The sequence below is a fragment of the Balaenoptera acutorostrata genome, chromosome 13, assembly GCF_949987535.1.
Source record: "Balaenoptera acutorostrata chromosome 13, mBalAcu1.1, whole genome shotgun sequence".
Lineage (NCBI taxonomy): Eukaryota > Metazoa > Chordata > Mammalia > Artiodactyla > Balaenopteridae > Balaenoptera > Balaenoptera acutorostrata.
This window is the reverse complement of record NC_080076.1, coordinates 57,255,232-57,270,547: the sequence shown is the minus strand read 5'-3', so window position 1 is coordinate 57,270,547 and position 15,316 is coordinate 57,255,232. Positions and strand designations below refer to the sequence as shown.

General features: G+C 36.2%; 1 protein-coding gene across 2 annotated transcripts in view; it reads right to left on the bottom strand.

Moving 5' to 3' along the window:
* The window catches only part of NDC80 (NDC80 kinetochore complex component), a 58,608-nt gene that overhangs the window by 17,910 nt on the left and 25,382 nt on the right, over positions 1 to 15,316 (bottom strand). For both annotated transcript variants that reach the window (XM_057525980.1, XM_057525981.1), the window contains exons 8-13: positions 14,706 to 14,799; positions 13,121 to 13,227; positions 12,220 to 12,364; positions 9,605 to 9,810; positions 6,561 to 6,713; positions 3,588 to 3,677 (exon numbers count right to left, since the gene is read on the bottom strand). In XM_057525980.1, coding sequence (XP_057381963.1) covers positions 3,588 to 3,677; positions 6,561 to 6,713; positions 9,605 to 9,810; positions 12,220 to 12,364; positions 13,121 to 13,227; positions 14,706 to 14,799 — 795 coding nt within the window. The remainder of the gene's footprint in view (positions 1 to 3,587; positions 3,678 to 6,560; positions 6,714 to 9,604; positions 9,811 to 12,219; positions 12,365 to 13,120; positions 13,228 to 14,705; positions 14,800 to 15,316) is intronic.

Sequence of the window (15,316 nt, the reverse complement as noted above, 5' to 3'; positions counted from 1 at the left end):
TGTGTGTATCCTTTCACGTATCCACTGGCCAACTCCTTCTGGTTATTCATCTCTCAGCTCACCTACCACTTCCTTCAGAAAGAACCTTGTGCTTATCTTTGGTGTATTATAAGAATCCACAGCATGCTGTATTTACACTCCAAAAGTATTATGATGAAAGTGATTGTTTTCATGTCCACCTTTCCACACAAAATAAGAATTCACAAAGGCAGATATTATATCACCAACACTGATTACAGTACAGGCATGTATAGCAGACTCTTAAAAAAGTTTGCTAAACAAATTTCAATTGCTAATATTTAATTTAAACTTTACACTTTATTCATAAGTATGATTGGTTTAATTTTCTTCTTTTGTGATAATCTTTGTTAGGTTGCGGTATGAGGGTTACACTAGCCTTGTAAATTACCTCCGTATTTATAGTGTATCCATTTCTCATTTTCTTTTTTCCTGCTTTTTCATGAATGGTTTTGGCAATTATTTTAAAGTACTTATCAGATTGATTAGTTTTGTTATTTTAATCTATTAATTTCTGTTTAACCTTTACTATTTCAAATGCTATTTTACCTTATGCCATCTTAACTTGGTTAAACTACTTGTCAAATTAAAAAAATAGTTTTAGTTTTTAGTCTCAAGCATATGACGTCACTGATCACTCCCTTTTTTTCCAGTTTTATTGAGATATAATTGATGTATAACATTGCATAGGTTTAAGATGTACAGCAAGATGATTTGATATATGTATATACTGGGAAATATTTACCACAAAGAGATTAGTTAGGATCACTCCTTTCTTGAAAAGTCTTCCCTACTTTGCCTTTTATAGCATATCCTCTTCTGATTATTCTTCAACTATTCTGTCTACTTCTTCTAAGTGCTTTTCCTACAATTTCCTTCTTTGGCCAATCCTTTGCCATTTTCTTCTACAATTCTCCCTAAGAAATATCACCCACATCCCTGGCTTCAACAATCACATATATACTAGAGACCCTAAAATCTGTACTTTCAGACCCAATATCTCTTTTATGTTCTGAATCCATTACTTCAACTTCCTTTTGGTTTTCTGCGGCCAATGGACAGCAAGCTCATCTCCCAAGCTGTCCCGGCTACTCCCAGCACTAGGTTTTCCTCCTCTAGGTTGCCCACCCCAGAAAAATGGAAGTCACTGTTGATCCTTCTTTCTCTCCTAGCTTTCATTTTTTTTTTTAAAAAACTTTTTGGCCTGGCTGCACGGCATATGGGATGTTAGTTCCCTAACCAGGGATTGAACTTGCGCCCCTTGCAGTGGAAGCGCAGAGTCTTAACCGCTGGACCGCCAGGGAAGTCCCCTCTCCTAGCTTTCATTCGGCTACGAAATGCTTGGGTCCTATCTCCTTAACATTTCTTAAACCTGTCCCCTTCTTCATTTTCTACTCTAATACTATGGTTTAACCTCTTAATTTCAGTTCCCCTCTACGAAGTCATTTTTTTTCTATGCCCAAAGGAGTTTTACAAAAAAAAATGCAACTCTGATTAGCATAATTGCATATATTGGTCTTCGTCTCCAAATGGGCTTTATATTTCATATAAACTTTAGTTATATTTATCTTTGGAACATTAATATGGAGCCTAGCCTATTGTAGGCATTTCATAATCGCCTTCCCACCCTGCCCAAATTTTCCTGCCTATAGCCTTTAAAAAGTTTCAAGTCAGGGACTTCCCTGGTGGCGCAGTGTTTAAGAATCCACCTGTTGGAGCTTCCCTGGTGGCGCAGTGGTTAAGAATCCACCTGCCAATGCAAGGGCCACGGTTTTGAGCCCCGGTCCAGGAAGATCCCACATGCCGCGGAGCAACTAAGCCCATGTGCCACAACTACTGAGCCCATGTGCCACAACTACCGAAGCCCATTCACCTAGAGCCTGTGCTCCGCAACAAGAGAAGCCACCGCAATGAGAAGCCCGCACACTGCAACTAAGAGTAGCCCCCACTCGCCACAACTAGAGAAAGCCCGCATGCAGCAACGAAGACCCAACGCAGCCAAAAATAATTTAAAAATACATTAAAAAAAAAAAAAAAAGAAAAGAGGAAGCCATACAAGGCTAAATTACTTTAAAAAAAGAATCCACCTGCCAATGCAGGGGACACGGGTTCGATCCCTGGATCCCTGGTCTGGGAAGATACCATATGCCGTGGAGCAACTAAGCCTGTGTGCCACAACTACTGAGCCCGTGCTCTAGAGCCCATGAGTCACAACTACTGAGCCCACGTGCCACAACTACTGAAGCCCATGCACCTAGAGCCCATGTGCCACAACTACTGAGCCCACGCGCCTAGAGCCTGTGCTCCTCAACAAGAGAAGCCACCTCAATGAGAAGCCCGCGCTCCACAACGAAGAGTAGCCCCTGCTCGCCACAACTAGAGAAAGCCCGCGCGTAGCAACGAAGACCCAATGCAGCCAAAAAATAAAAAAATCAATAAAAAATAAAAAAGTTTCAAGTCAGTTGAAAATATGTTTCAGTCAAGAGGTTCCTATTGCTTGAAATTCATGCCTTTTTCAGAGTCTTCAGGTTTATTGCCCATTCTAACCAGAGAGAAATTGAACTGAAGCAGGCTAAAGGAAGACTTTACCTCAAATAACCATCACCCCTGGGGAACACCTGTTAAAGCAGTCCGAATTCCTATCTTCTTTCCATACTGTGATGTTACAAAATGCACTGATTTGTAGAAACCCCAAATTATAGTAACAGTAGTATCATGAAACTCTTCACTTATCTAACAACATTTTCTTTTTGTGGGAGGTGTGAAAAAATTCTTTCTAATACAAAATTATTTTAAAAGTTATCTGTGAAACGCATAGATTTTATTTCCAGATGAGAGAAAATAAACGTTTCTATTCTCAAAAAAGACAGGATTTCTTTTATATCTTGAAATCTGTTAGCCAGAACACAATAGTTCTCGAAAAGTTGAATTAGCTAGGGGTTTCCTTTAACTGTTTGGTGTTATACAAATAATACCTTTTGTTTGCATTTGAGAAGATTTTTTTAACTTTTCTTAATCAACTATAACAATGTTTATCTAAAGGTTATTGAATATAATAGTATTCTTTCTCAGGTATATTGGTGATATTATGTTGCAAGAATCTCGGAAGCAGGAATTTTCTGAAACTACTTTTGGAAATAGACTTTTATAGGCATTTAAAGTTGAATCTCCCTGAATTCTATGGTCCTGAAAAATATGATAAATGGAAGTCTCTTAATGTATCATAGTTAGTTAGCTTCTAAGCGCAAATGATAACATACTTACTTTTAAGGTAGCCTCCTCAATTCCCTTTTACTATAAAAAGGAATATTACTAAATTATCTTAAGTTAAAGGAGGCAATTCTCTGTTAGAAAAAAAGCGAGCTTTACTCAGTTTCATATCACTTCATCATCAATGATATGTGAAGCTTAGAATGTTTAAGTAACTTAAAAAGTTACTTCAAGTGTTTCTAGGTCAAGGGTATACCTGACTCTCATTTTTCATTATATTTTATTAAAAATTCATTCCTCAGCAATCAGAAAACACAAAATGTTATGTTTGTTTATAATGACTCTGTTTCATTACTTACTTGTTCTAAAGTATCCTCTAACCCCATCTTCTTATTTAGAGCTTTATTAATTTCTTCTTCAGTTTGGTTCAAGAGTTCTTTGAGCGGTACCTATAAAATACATAGGAATGTGGGTTACATATGACATATGTAATTACAAAATTTCTCTCATGAGGCATCTTTTGGAGAAAAAAAGTGAAGCCATGGTATCTTTAATCTAATACACCATCAGTAAGAAAATAAAACAAAAAAATTTTTAATGCAATTTCTATAACTATAGAATGTAACTTGCTTTTGGTTTTGAATAATTGCAAAATTCTAGATTTGCTTCTCTACTCTGGAAATTCACTGCCATTATTTAAACACTCTATAAGTACACAGTTTAATTCAAGTACACTTGAAAACAACTTATATGTAGGTTTTATTTTTATGCTATGCTCTCTAGATGCATCATTTTTCTTTTAATCCTTTTCAATTATTTAGTCTTACAATTATCTGCTTATATTTCTTCTTTATTTTTACGTATTTATTCTTTTGGCCGCGCCACATGGCATGCGGGATCTTAGTTCCCTGGATTGAACCTGTGCCCCCTGCAGTGGAAGTATGGAGTCTTAACCACTGGACTGCCAGGTAAGTCCCTCTTCTTTATTTTTTTGCTCCTCATTCTAACTCTGTTGTAATAGCAGAAGACTTGAAACATGGCAAATGTCCATCAGCAAGGACCGGTTGAATAAGCCACACAATGTAGGACTGAGGCTACAAAAGGAACGAGGAAGATCTCGACACTGTCAGGGAGAGGGAAATTCCCCCTCTACCCTTCTTGAGTTCTTGTGGCAGGACTTATAACAAAACTGAGAGAAAAGGGACTCTTACCACTTTCCCTTCCACCAGATCCTGCAGTCAGAGACCCTGGAGGCTGACATGGCAAGAAATCTTACTTTCTGCCTGCTTTGGCAGATGTCCCAGGATCTCTCAGTGGCAGCAGTTTTCCAGCTGGTGATTTCTCCAGGCTCGCTTGCCAAAACTGCCTGGGAGAGGGAAACTTCCCCCTCCCCAACAACATACTACTATGAGAGATCTGGGGTGGGTTGATCCGTGAATAATGCAAGGTGGGTGTCCAGATATAACTCAGGGACAGCCAGATGGAAGAGATGCATAGGGCAAGGTATGTAGGAAGAGGTGCAGCGCTTCTATGCTCTCTGGGCATGCCACTCTCCCTGCATCTCCACATGTACACCAACAAGCTCTTATCTGCCTGCATTTCTTATATTTATCCTCTATTCTACTGATTTTGTTTGAACACAGTACTTCATTCCTTCCCCTTTTTTTTTATTGAGATGAAACTCACATTTTATAATGGTTAAACTGAAATAATTAAGTTAAAATATTAATTTAACATAAAATTAACTCTTTTAAAGTGCACAACTCAGTGGCATTTAGTACATTCACAATGTACTCCCATTCTAGAACAATTTCATCACTCCAAAAGAAAACCCTGTACATTACTATGTTTTCAGTAGGTCTTTTGAAGTCACTGCTGAGTTTTAATTTTGGCTGTTCTTTTTTGAAAGATGCAATTGCCTCTTCAATCTCTTTAAGAACTTTTCTCCAAATACTACTTATAACAGTTGAGACTGCATCTTCTTGATCCTATTTCTATTTTTATTGTCCTATTATTATGTAAAACTATTTCCAGGGAGCAAAAAAAAACACATTTCCCTCTTTTCTGAGCATATGCATTCTTTTTGAACCAGGTAATCTTTTTTACAGCAATTTAATTCAGGAAATTGTTTTCTTGAACTAGCATGAAAAACTACTCAAAATAGAGGTGAGTAAACTCTATCTGCCTGCCTGCCTATCTATCTACCTACCTAGCTATTGCTTGAGAAACAATACAGTAAAAGATTAAATGTTTACTGGATGCATTTTTTCTATTAAAAATGAGTTTAGCTTTATTTAATCAAAGTCTGTCCACCAACGAACTGTAATCTGGGAAAGTAGGAACTGTATCTTTCTAGGTATTTTTTTTTTTGGCCACGCTGCACAGCTTGTGGGATCTTAGTTCCCTGACCAGGGACTGAACCTGGGCCCAGCAATAAAAGTGCCAAGTCCTAACCACTAGACTGCCAGCAAATTCCTCTTTCTGGGTATTTTATCTCCAGCATCTAGCGGGTATGGAATGTAGTATGTAATCAATAAATAATTTATGGGATAAATGAGTGATTCTAAGGGGAAAAAAATGTATGGCTTTAGACTTTGATTGGCATGCTTCTATTAAAAACTATTTTGAAAACTGACATATTTTGGGGGGCCACTAAAATACTAAAATCTGTGAATAACTGAGAAGTTGAAATTAAAATTTTTCTTCCCCAAATTACACCTTTGACCATATTTGAAAATTATGTGCAGTTTTCTCATTATTGACTCTCGGTGTTACTTAGTGCTCTATTATATCTCATGCCTTCATGTGTGTCCCTGTGCCTGAAACTTTTCCACAGACCACCCTCATAAACATCTCATCTTTGAAGATTTCATTCCAGGTTCACCAACTCTGTGGGGACTTTTCTCTCAATTCTGAGAACTGATCTTGTTACCATACCTTGTAAAGGCTTCTAATAAAGCACGTATATAGCATTTATTTTTATGTCTTTCTCCCCTGAGGGGACTAGAAGCAACTTGACAGCAAGTATCAGGTCATTTTTGTCTTTATAATCCTGGCATCTACTTTATATGTAATCATATCTTTTATTGGATAGTTGAATAGGTAAAGTATGTAGAGAGGAAGACAAGGCTTTATAATTTGGAGAGTAAGGTACAATAGAGAGCAGATGTCTACTACCAAGAGGAAAGAAGATAAAAAGTTTCAGTGCTGTATTTCTATGTTCAGTCCTGAGTTATGGACATGCTAAAGTTTAAACTCTTACTTATAAATATTATGAGCCAGACATCAACCATATCATTTAAAAACCTTGAGAAGTACTCACGATTACGTACATAAACTTGAGCTCTGTATTTGACAAGGCAGTTGGCACCAGCTTCAGGATTAAACTTAATTTCAAAGTCATAACCTTTGGAATTTTCAGCACCCTTAGGGATAAGTTTTAATTTTCTGGCCAACTTATGATACTCTGCTAATTGCGTTTCAATCTGTAAGAAGAGAACACAAAAACAAACATTAAAAAAACCCAGAGCCCCATTCCACATGGTTTACAATTGGCATTTTTTGGCAGTTTTACACAAAATTATGTGTTTTTTAGTAGTTTATAATTTAGTATTTTTATAGTAGTTTATAATTTATTTTTTTAGTAGTTTATAATTTAGTATTTTTAGTAGTAAGAATGGCAGTTTTAAAATATAAAGAATGAAAGATTTTTTTCACATTAAATTGTAGGATAGTTTTAACACCATAATTAATTAGTAAGTAATATACTACTGTTCCTCCATTTATCTGACAAAGAGTTTGGAATAAAAGTTCATGTTCAGGTATTAATTAAAATTTACTTTTTAAAGTACCAGAGAAATTATGAAACGAAAACAAACTTAGTTTTGTCAATGTACAAAATATTTCATTTATCCAAAATTAGAGAAATGTAGTCACTTAAGTCTCAAAATATTATTTCAACTGTTTTAATAAAAATATTTTACTAATATGTTCCACGTTTCCTGGTCTCCTTCCCTTTGTTCAGGGCTCTGTTCAAATTACATCATCAGAAAGGCTTTCCCTCTAATATAACACCCCCAATTTCTCTACCCTCTTACTTTACTCCTCTTCATAGCACTTATTACTACCTGACATATATTATTTATTTATTCATCTCCATTACTTGAAAGTATGCTCCATGAAAGCAGTTGCATCCCCAACACCTAGAACAGTATTTGGCATACAGTACCTAGTTTTTGATTAAATAAATGAATTTGCAGAGTCTAGGCAATTTATTTTCATACTGCTTCCTCCATTTAATACATACTTAGTTTCTCATTGCTGTTATCCACCCATAAAATTGAATACTTTGAAAGAATGAAGTGGCAAAAGTACCTATTGGAATCCGATTAAATAATTTGCAATTTCCAAAAATTTATCAGCTCTCAAAAGCAATAGTACTTATATGTTAAATTTAAGATTCCTTACTAATAAATCAGGAAATCATTTCAACTACTATAGTAGCTCTCTAGGGACAACTAAAGTATGTAGGTCTATTTGTCTTTACAGTAAATGATCCCAGGGATAGTTTCTTCTCTTTTTCACTAGGATTTTATTTCTGTAATAAAACATCTTTCTCAAGCCCATGCACTTTATCACGCCTAACTGCAGGGAGAGCAAACATGTGGCACATTTCTCCTTCCCACAGCTAATCAGACAGAGAAAACTCATCACACTCTTTCCTGATGAGTCTAGATGCAGCCTCAATGTCTATCTCAACAAAGAGCTCCTGAAGGACACTACCAGTCAGAGGTGGCATGTGGAATAAAAATCAGTCTAGAAATAAAGGTAATGGGTGGAATGTTTATGTTGGCCTTTTGCATTCTGCTACCATTCTTTAATATCTCTCCTACTCAGTACCCTAAGGCTTTCTTCTCACTGTCCATGGCCCTACTCTTGCCCCTCATAGGCCACTGCTTACCCAGATAACTTTCTCCTTTCAGCCTGATCCTCCAAATCAAACATAGCATTCATACAGCTAGATTTAGCTAGTTAAACAGAGTTTGCTTAAGTCCAGAGACTCATAACTTCCCCTTTCCCACACAGTGCTTGAGAGAGAAGATATATTAATAACTGTTGAAGTGACATTTCAGGTTCCCAACCTAGTCTAACCACACTTTATTTTATAAATAAGGAAACTGAGGCTATGAGAAGTCAGAGGACACGCTGAGGTCACAGAAACATGTGGAGGCAAATCCAGGGCTAACACAGGTTTACCAAATTCTAGGTTCAAAGACTTGGGAACACCACCACAGCCTATTTCTTATAAATGTATATTTTTCTCCTTAATACATGGGGACAGAGATTACCAGGTCAGGAGTATGAGGGAGCACAGATGAAACTCCAATAGCATTACCTACAATTCAGCTTCTTATTTCTACCACCTTACTGCCACAGATCCTTATCTGACTGGTTTGCTCCCTTCTACCCATTTTTCACATTACCAAAAATGAGATCTTTCTGAAATGTGATCTTATCTGTTTAAAAATTTTAAAGGCTTCCTGGAGCTTTCAGGATAAAGTTCAAACTTCTAAACGTGAAAAGGATCTTCACCACTTGGTCTCTGCTTATCCTTGAGTCTCATCTTTTGCACATGCTCCCATCCCTTGCTATTAAGCTCCAGCCATACGAAAACCTTAGGGTACCAGAGTGCACCATGCTATTTTCTCCCTGAGCTTTCCCATAGACTTCTTTGTTTGCTGGCTCCCCTAGCCTTGCCATGTTAACTCTCCCTTAAACGTCCCAATTCAGTTCAGGTGTACATCTTCAAGGAAGCCTTTCTAAAATCTACCTCCATCCATCTCCCCACACCATGCACACCAAAATCTTGGTTAGGTGTACTATATGCTCCCTCAGTACACTGTGCAAACATCTATTGGAGGTCTGATCTCATGGTAGAAAAATATTTACTAGAATGGAAGTTTCTTAAGCTTCTATGTCTTTTTATCTCCCCTCTACACCCAGCATGGTAAGTGGCACACAGCAGATATTAAATAAATGTTTAAGTAGTGAGGAGGTAAATGAAGAAGTGACTCATATCCACTTCTGGAATAAAAGGCTTGGGATTTATGAGAATTATTTTCATGGCCTTAGAGACATTTTTGCTCACTTCTTGGTTCATTATTGGAAAATACAGGCTACCTTAAAAACGACAGAGAAATTGGGCTGTTACTGAATTGACATAAAGGGATGAGCGTGTTTTTAGTAAAATGTCAATGCTGAAAAATTTTACCTTTTTAGCCAATTTATTCTACCCACTCAGTTGTTCTTAACTGGGATAGACTTTTACAAACGTTAAGTTTGAATGAGGTGCCACTCTGGGAATGGTATGACATACCGCCTCTTTGCCTCGGGCATATTTCAGTTCCTCATTCCACAACTGCTGTTGTTCAGCCTCCAGGTCCTTGGTTAATTTATTAATAGTCTGCTGCAATTCATTTCTTTCATGATTTATTCTCTCAATGTCTGCAACTGAGTACTTCTGGTTATCAACAATATTCTGTAGTCGAGAATTCTCCTGTTTCATTGTTTCACATTCTAGTTCTGCATTGAAAAAGAAAAAATTTGTTAAGTTCCTTCAATTCCTACAAATAAAGTGATGCCGATATTTAATAGAGTTGACCCCCACACATAATGATTACAATTAAGAATTGTTAGACTTAACAGATAGTCTGCTGTTGTTCAGTTAAAATGCTTTTAATACTCTGACATGATTCTCTGCAAAAAGTCAGAAAACCCACAAGTTCTTCACAAACAAAAAATATTTAAATAAACATATATCAGTTTATTCTTATTTCACTGATATTTTCAGTGGTTTCATAAGATATTAAGCAACCATAGTGGTTAGGTTCTTGCTTTACCAAAATTTGTAATCATGAACGATGATATTGTACCAAGAGAAGATGGTGCATACAAACAGCAAATGATCATGAAAGGGGAAGAAAAGTTATCAAATTTAAAATATTTGGTGTTCTATAGAACAGTGATGCCAACATTTTATGACTCATAGCTTATAAAAAATATGACAGTATTTTTAAGCAGGCTGGGATAAATGGATGAGGATGCTCATGACCAAAGGGGTCATGGAAATCATCCTGAGGGCTGAGAGGATCAAATCTTGGCTTTGTTATAACTCAGTCGTATTGTAGTACTGTAGTTGGGAAGCTCCACACCTGAGCTCAAAATGAATTAAATGGTTGGTTTAAGTAAAACTTCATTTATTACAGGAATTGGCACAAAAAATCCACAATATGCAATATCTATAGAGTTATATATGTCTCATTCACACTCTTGGCCATGAATGACTTTAAATCATCAAGAAAGTTAAAAAAATTCAGAATAAAATATTTTAGGTTAACAGTTATCAAATTGCTGTCTCAAACTAAATCACTGTGCAATGGCAAATGACTGCTGAAGTATTTCTCTCTCTCCTACCCAGTTTGCAATTACTGGGAAAAAAGTCTCACAAGAAAAGTGGGAAGGATAAAAATTCTCTAGATTAAATACCAATAAGGAAGATAAATTATTAATATTATAAAGTATTGATTTAATTGCATTACAAACATTGCTATAATAAAAAATTAGTTTATGGCTCCTTGTCATCATGGAGAACAAACATTAGTGGTCAAGTTTAAACTAATTAAAGAGTTGGTTTACAGCAAAGCTAATATATGTAATCAGACTTATTTGGAAAAAAATAGAACAATTTAGCAAATACTCCAGATAATTATTGTTCTTGATTTTAGACAGATGATCAATATTCCATAGACTAAGAACTAAATCAAATATCCTAAGGACTATCTATATAAATCCTACATGACACAAACACAGCCTATAAAACCCTAAATGAATAAAAATGCAGTAGGCAGAGGCCTGGGAAAATAGTATAGTAGGTCCATATAGTTATTTATTAATTTTGTAAACTGCCAGCCAATGGCTCTGTGATGTGTAGATATCTTTCTTCGATCTCCTTCTGGCACCATAGAAGCATCCATCAATTCATGTGTCACGGTATTTTCAAGGTTTTATGATTAAGATCCATATGTGTTTATGAAAACAAGGTTAGAAGCATACCAGATATAAACATGCTTTTTTTAGTTGGGCTTTTATAGTACTAGCATCTTTCCATCTTATTTTCAATCAACTTAAGCTGTTGAGTAGCTTAGGAGCTGGTGATAGAGGATAAGGAAAATATAGCAGACTGAGGCCAGCAGAGATTTAAAAATCTGGCTTATTAATTACAAGGTGGAATAGAAGATATATTTATATTCAGGCAGCTTGTGTTCTTAGATAAGGTCCCTCTTGGCTTTAAAAAGCCAGGTGTCTGAAAACATGTTAGAAGGTGTAGTAGGTTGAATAATGACCACCCAAAGATAGGAAGTCCTAATCCCTGGAATTTGTAAACATTACCATATTTAGTAAAGGGGTCTTCACAGATATGATTAAGTATTTTGAGATGAGGAGATTACCCTGGATTATCGAGGTGGGCCCTAAATGCCATCATAAATGTCCTTAAAAGATAAAGGCAGAGAGAAATTAACATAGGCAGAAGAGAGAGAGACACACACACACAGAAGGCAATGTGAGGATGGAGGCAGAGACTGGAGTGACAGGGCCACAATCTCAGGAATGTCATCAGATACCAGAAGCTGGAAGAAGCAAGGAATGGATTCTCCCACAGAGTCCTGGGAGGAAGTGTGGCCCTGCCGTATTTCCAACCTCTAGCCTTCTGTGAGTGAATAAATTTCCATTGTTTTAAGCCACCAAGTTTGTGGTATTTCGTTACAGCAGCCTCAGAAAACTAATACATAAGTCACTAAAAACTTGGTTGCCTGATACATTACTATTAGAGGCAAAAAGATACAGATGACAAAGCTGTCTCTACATGTGATAAGTCCCACACAGGTCCCCATCCCAGTCTGAATGACCTCTTTCAGCATTAGCTGTGCTTACCTACTGTAGAAATTTCCTCATCGAGGCCATTCAATTTCTGGTCAAGAATGGCTGAATGGGACTCCAAATTGCTCATGTATGCCTGATATTTTTGAACATCTGCTTGTAAGGAAGCTTTCAGTTTTCTCAATGACTCTAGGCGATTCTTTAAAAGAAGAGAAAGTGCGATTAGTTATTCTCGTCAATAATGATGCCATACGTTACTTAAAAGTTAAAGCAGTATTATTTAAATTCATCTTAAGGAAAGGTAAATTAGTTTCCTTTTCACTTTTAGAGGGAGTCAAAAGAACTAAAACGGTAGCTTACTGTTATTACCTAATCAAGAAGATGTACGTACTTTTCGGAAGCCAGTTTGGGACAGAAAAAGTCCAGGGCCAGAATGAAAAAGAACAAACATTTAAAATCTGTTATTTTACAGAACAGTCTAGGGGCTTCCGTAATATAAAACACAAAATAAAATTAGATATCTGGATATTATCATTTAGCTTTTAGAAAGCCCTCTGGATACAATATATTATATAAACCCATTTATTACCATTCTCTTTCCACTAACTACAAAACTCAGGGCCTCTTGTAAGTAGTGCTCCCTAGAGGTATATAACATGCGGACCTTGTTCTAAAGATCTTTTTGGTCTTATGTAAATAGGTAAGACTCTTTCATCATATTCTGAACACTATTAGTCCAAGACTGATAGATCACAAGGGAAAACAAAACTCTAGGGATACCAAACACGTTTTCATTAGGAGTTCTGTTCTATGTAAAAAAAATTAATTTTTAACAAGCTTATTTTGTTAATGTATTTTTTAAAAAAATAGATAAAGAAACAGCTGGTGTTGTCCAAGGAGACCCAAGAGTATAAGTAAGTGTATAAGCCTGTTGAAGATAAGCATGTTTACTAACCGGTTCTTTTTCTCTTTCTTGTTCCAATCTTGCAATCTGTTCATTCAATGCTCTGTTTTTTGCTGCTAATGATTCCAGCTTGGAGGCATCTACATTAAATAAATCCTCTGGAGAAAAAAACCCAGAAACTTCATAAGGTCTCAAATCTGCCTAAAAAATTCTCCCCCAGGTTTTTACCATTGCTCTCTTCCTCACTTCCTCTAGTCTCTACTCAAAACATCCCACTGAAGGACATCCTACCGTCTGTAAAACTGCAACCCTTCCCTTCGGTCCACCGCACTCTCTACCTCCCTATCCTACTTCATTTTCCTCTGGAGCACTTATCACCATTGACTTATAGTTATTCATTTGATTATTGTCTCTAATAGCAGGTAAGCTCATAAAGGCAGAGATTTTTACCTCTTATCCATTACTGTATCCTCGGTGCCTACATGGTGGCTGGCATACAGTATGTATATAATAAATATTGTTTGAATAAATGAATATAATTTATATACTTAATTAATTATAACACAATATCAAAGCAAAAATGCTTTCAGTGTTGGATCACTATGAATTTTCCTCTTTAAAAAAAAGACAACATCATTTTCTTTGCTCCCTTTCTCATGTGGACAAGCTGAAATTGTCCCGCTTCTTCTTCTTTTTTAAAAAAAATATTTATTTACTTATTTATTTGGTTGCGCTGGGTCTTAGTTGCGGCTCATGGGCTCCTTAGTTGTGGCATGTGAACTCTTAGTTGCGGCATGCATGTGGGATCTAGTTCCCTGGCCAGGGATCGAACCCGGGCCCCCTGCATTGGGAGCACAGAGTCTTAACCACTGTGCCACCAGGGAAGTCCCTGTCCCGCTTATTCTTCAGGAAAGTATATCCCATGGAAACAAAAGAGAATGCTTTCACTTTTTGTGCTAATAGTGGCAGGGTGATCTCCTATTTTGATTGATTCCATAGTCTTTGGAGGATTGCTTTACACATCTTAAACTTATCTGTTTTACCTACCACTCTGGCATTTTATATACAAGACTATTACAAAAAAGGAACAACAATGTAAAATAATACTCTGGAATATTTTAAAGTAAGCCAGTAAATACCGAATGTCACTAGATTAGCTAAGTGGAAAAATAATTTCTTTCTTAGGAAATATCATGGCCCATTAACTATGTGACATAAATTTTGAAAGAGACCATAGATCTTTTGACTAACTGGTACTTTAATTTCTAAAATAATAAAGCAAGGATATCACAGGGATATCATCCCCCAAGAGGAATAACATTTGCTGATTATATTGTGTGCTCCGGGTAGCACATTTGACATTTATAAACATGGCCATCTAATCCTGCAAAACTTTGTTAGACAGGTTAAGTAGTTTGTTAATGTCACACAGCCAGTAAGGGGTCATGCCTCAGGTCTGACTCCAACACCAGTATTCTTTCTGCTTAACCTTTACTCCTCTCCACCAAAGAAACAGTTATGATAAAAATCAGGAGGCATCTAAACGCATTTACATTAGGCATAGTAAGATAGGCTATAACTCCTTGAGCGGAGTTAAATGACCCAAAGCAAGCACTCTAGGAATAAGAACACTTACTCAGCTTGGACTGCAACTCTGCATTCATCTCTTCAAAGCTGTCGGCACCAGTCATGAAACTCTCATAGCATTTTATGGTGTAGTCCAAAAACAACTGATTGGGTTAAGCAGATTTAAAAACAAAGCCATGATTCTCTATTTAGTTTATTTCACTTTTCTAAGTAGAAATTTAAATTTGAATTAAAAAAATAAAATTCAGGAACACTAAGTGGTTACATGAACTCCTGTACATGAGATACAAACCTAGGGAATATCATTAATTATGCTGCACAGATTTACTCAGTCTGCTACTTCTATAGTGAATAATAAGGATGAAAAGAATACTTCAATTTGGATAAAGGTGATACTTAGTAAATGGTAAAAAAAAACCCCATATCTTCAGAATTTTGAGAAGGTTAGACAAGGAAGCTTATTAATAAATATAATTTAACATAAAATGCAAACTTGAGCATCTTTAGGGATAATCTAATTAAAAATTTAAATGAATTGCTGATCATTTAAGTCTAATTAAACTGACAAGATCTAGTTGTGAAAACCAGAACATAATTAATAAAGGCTATAATTTACATTGTAACTTCACACTAAAACATGGTATGGTTAGTAGAGATCTA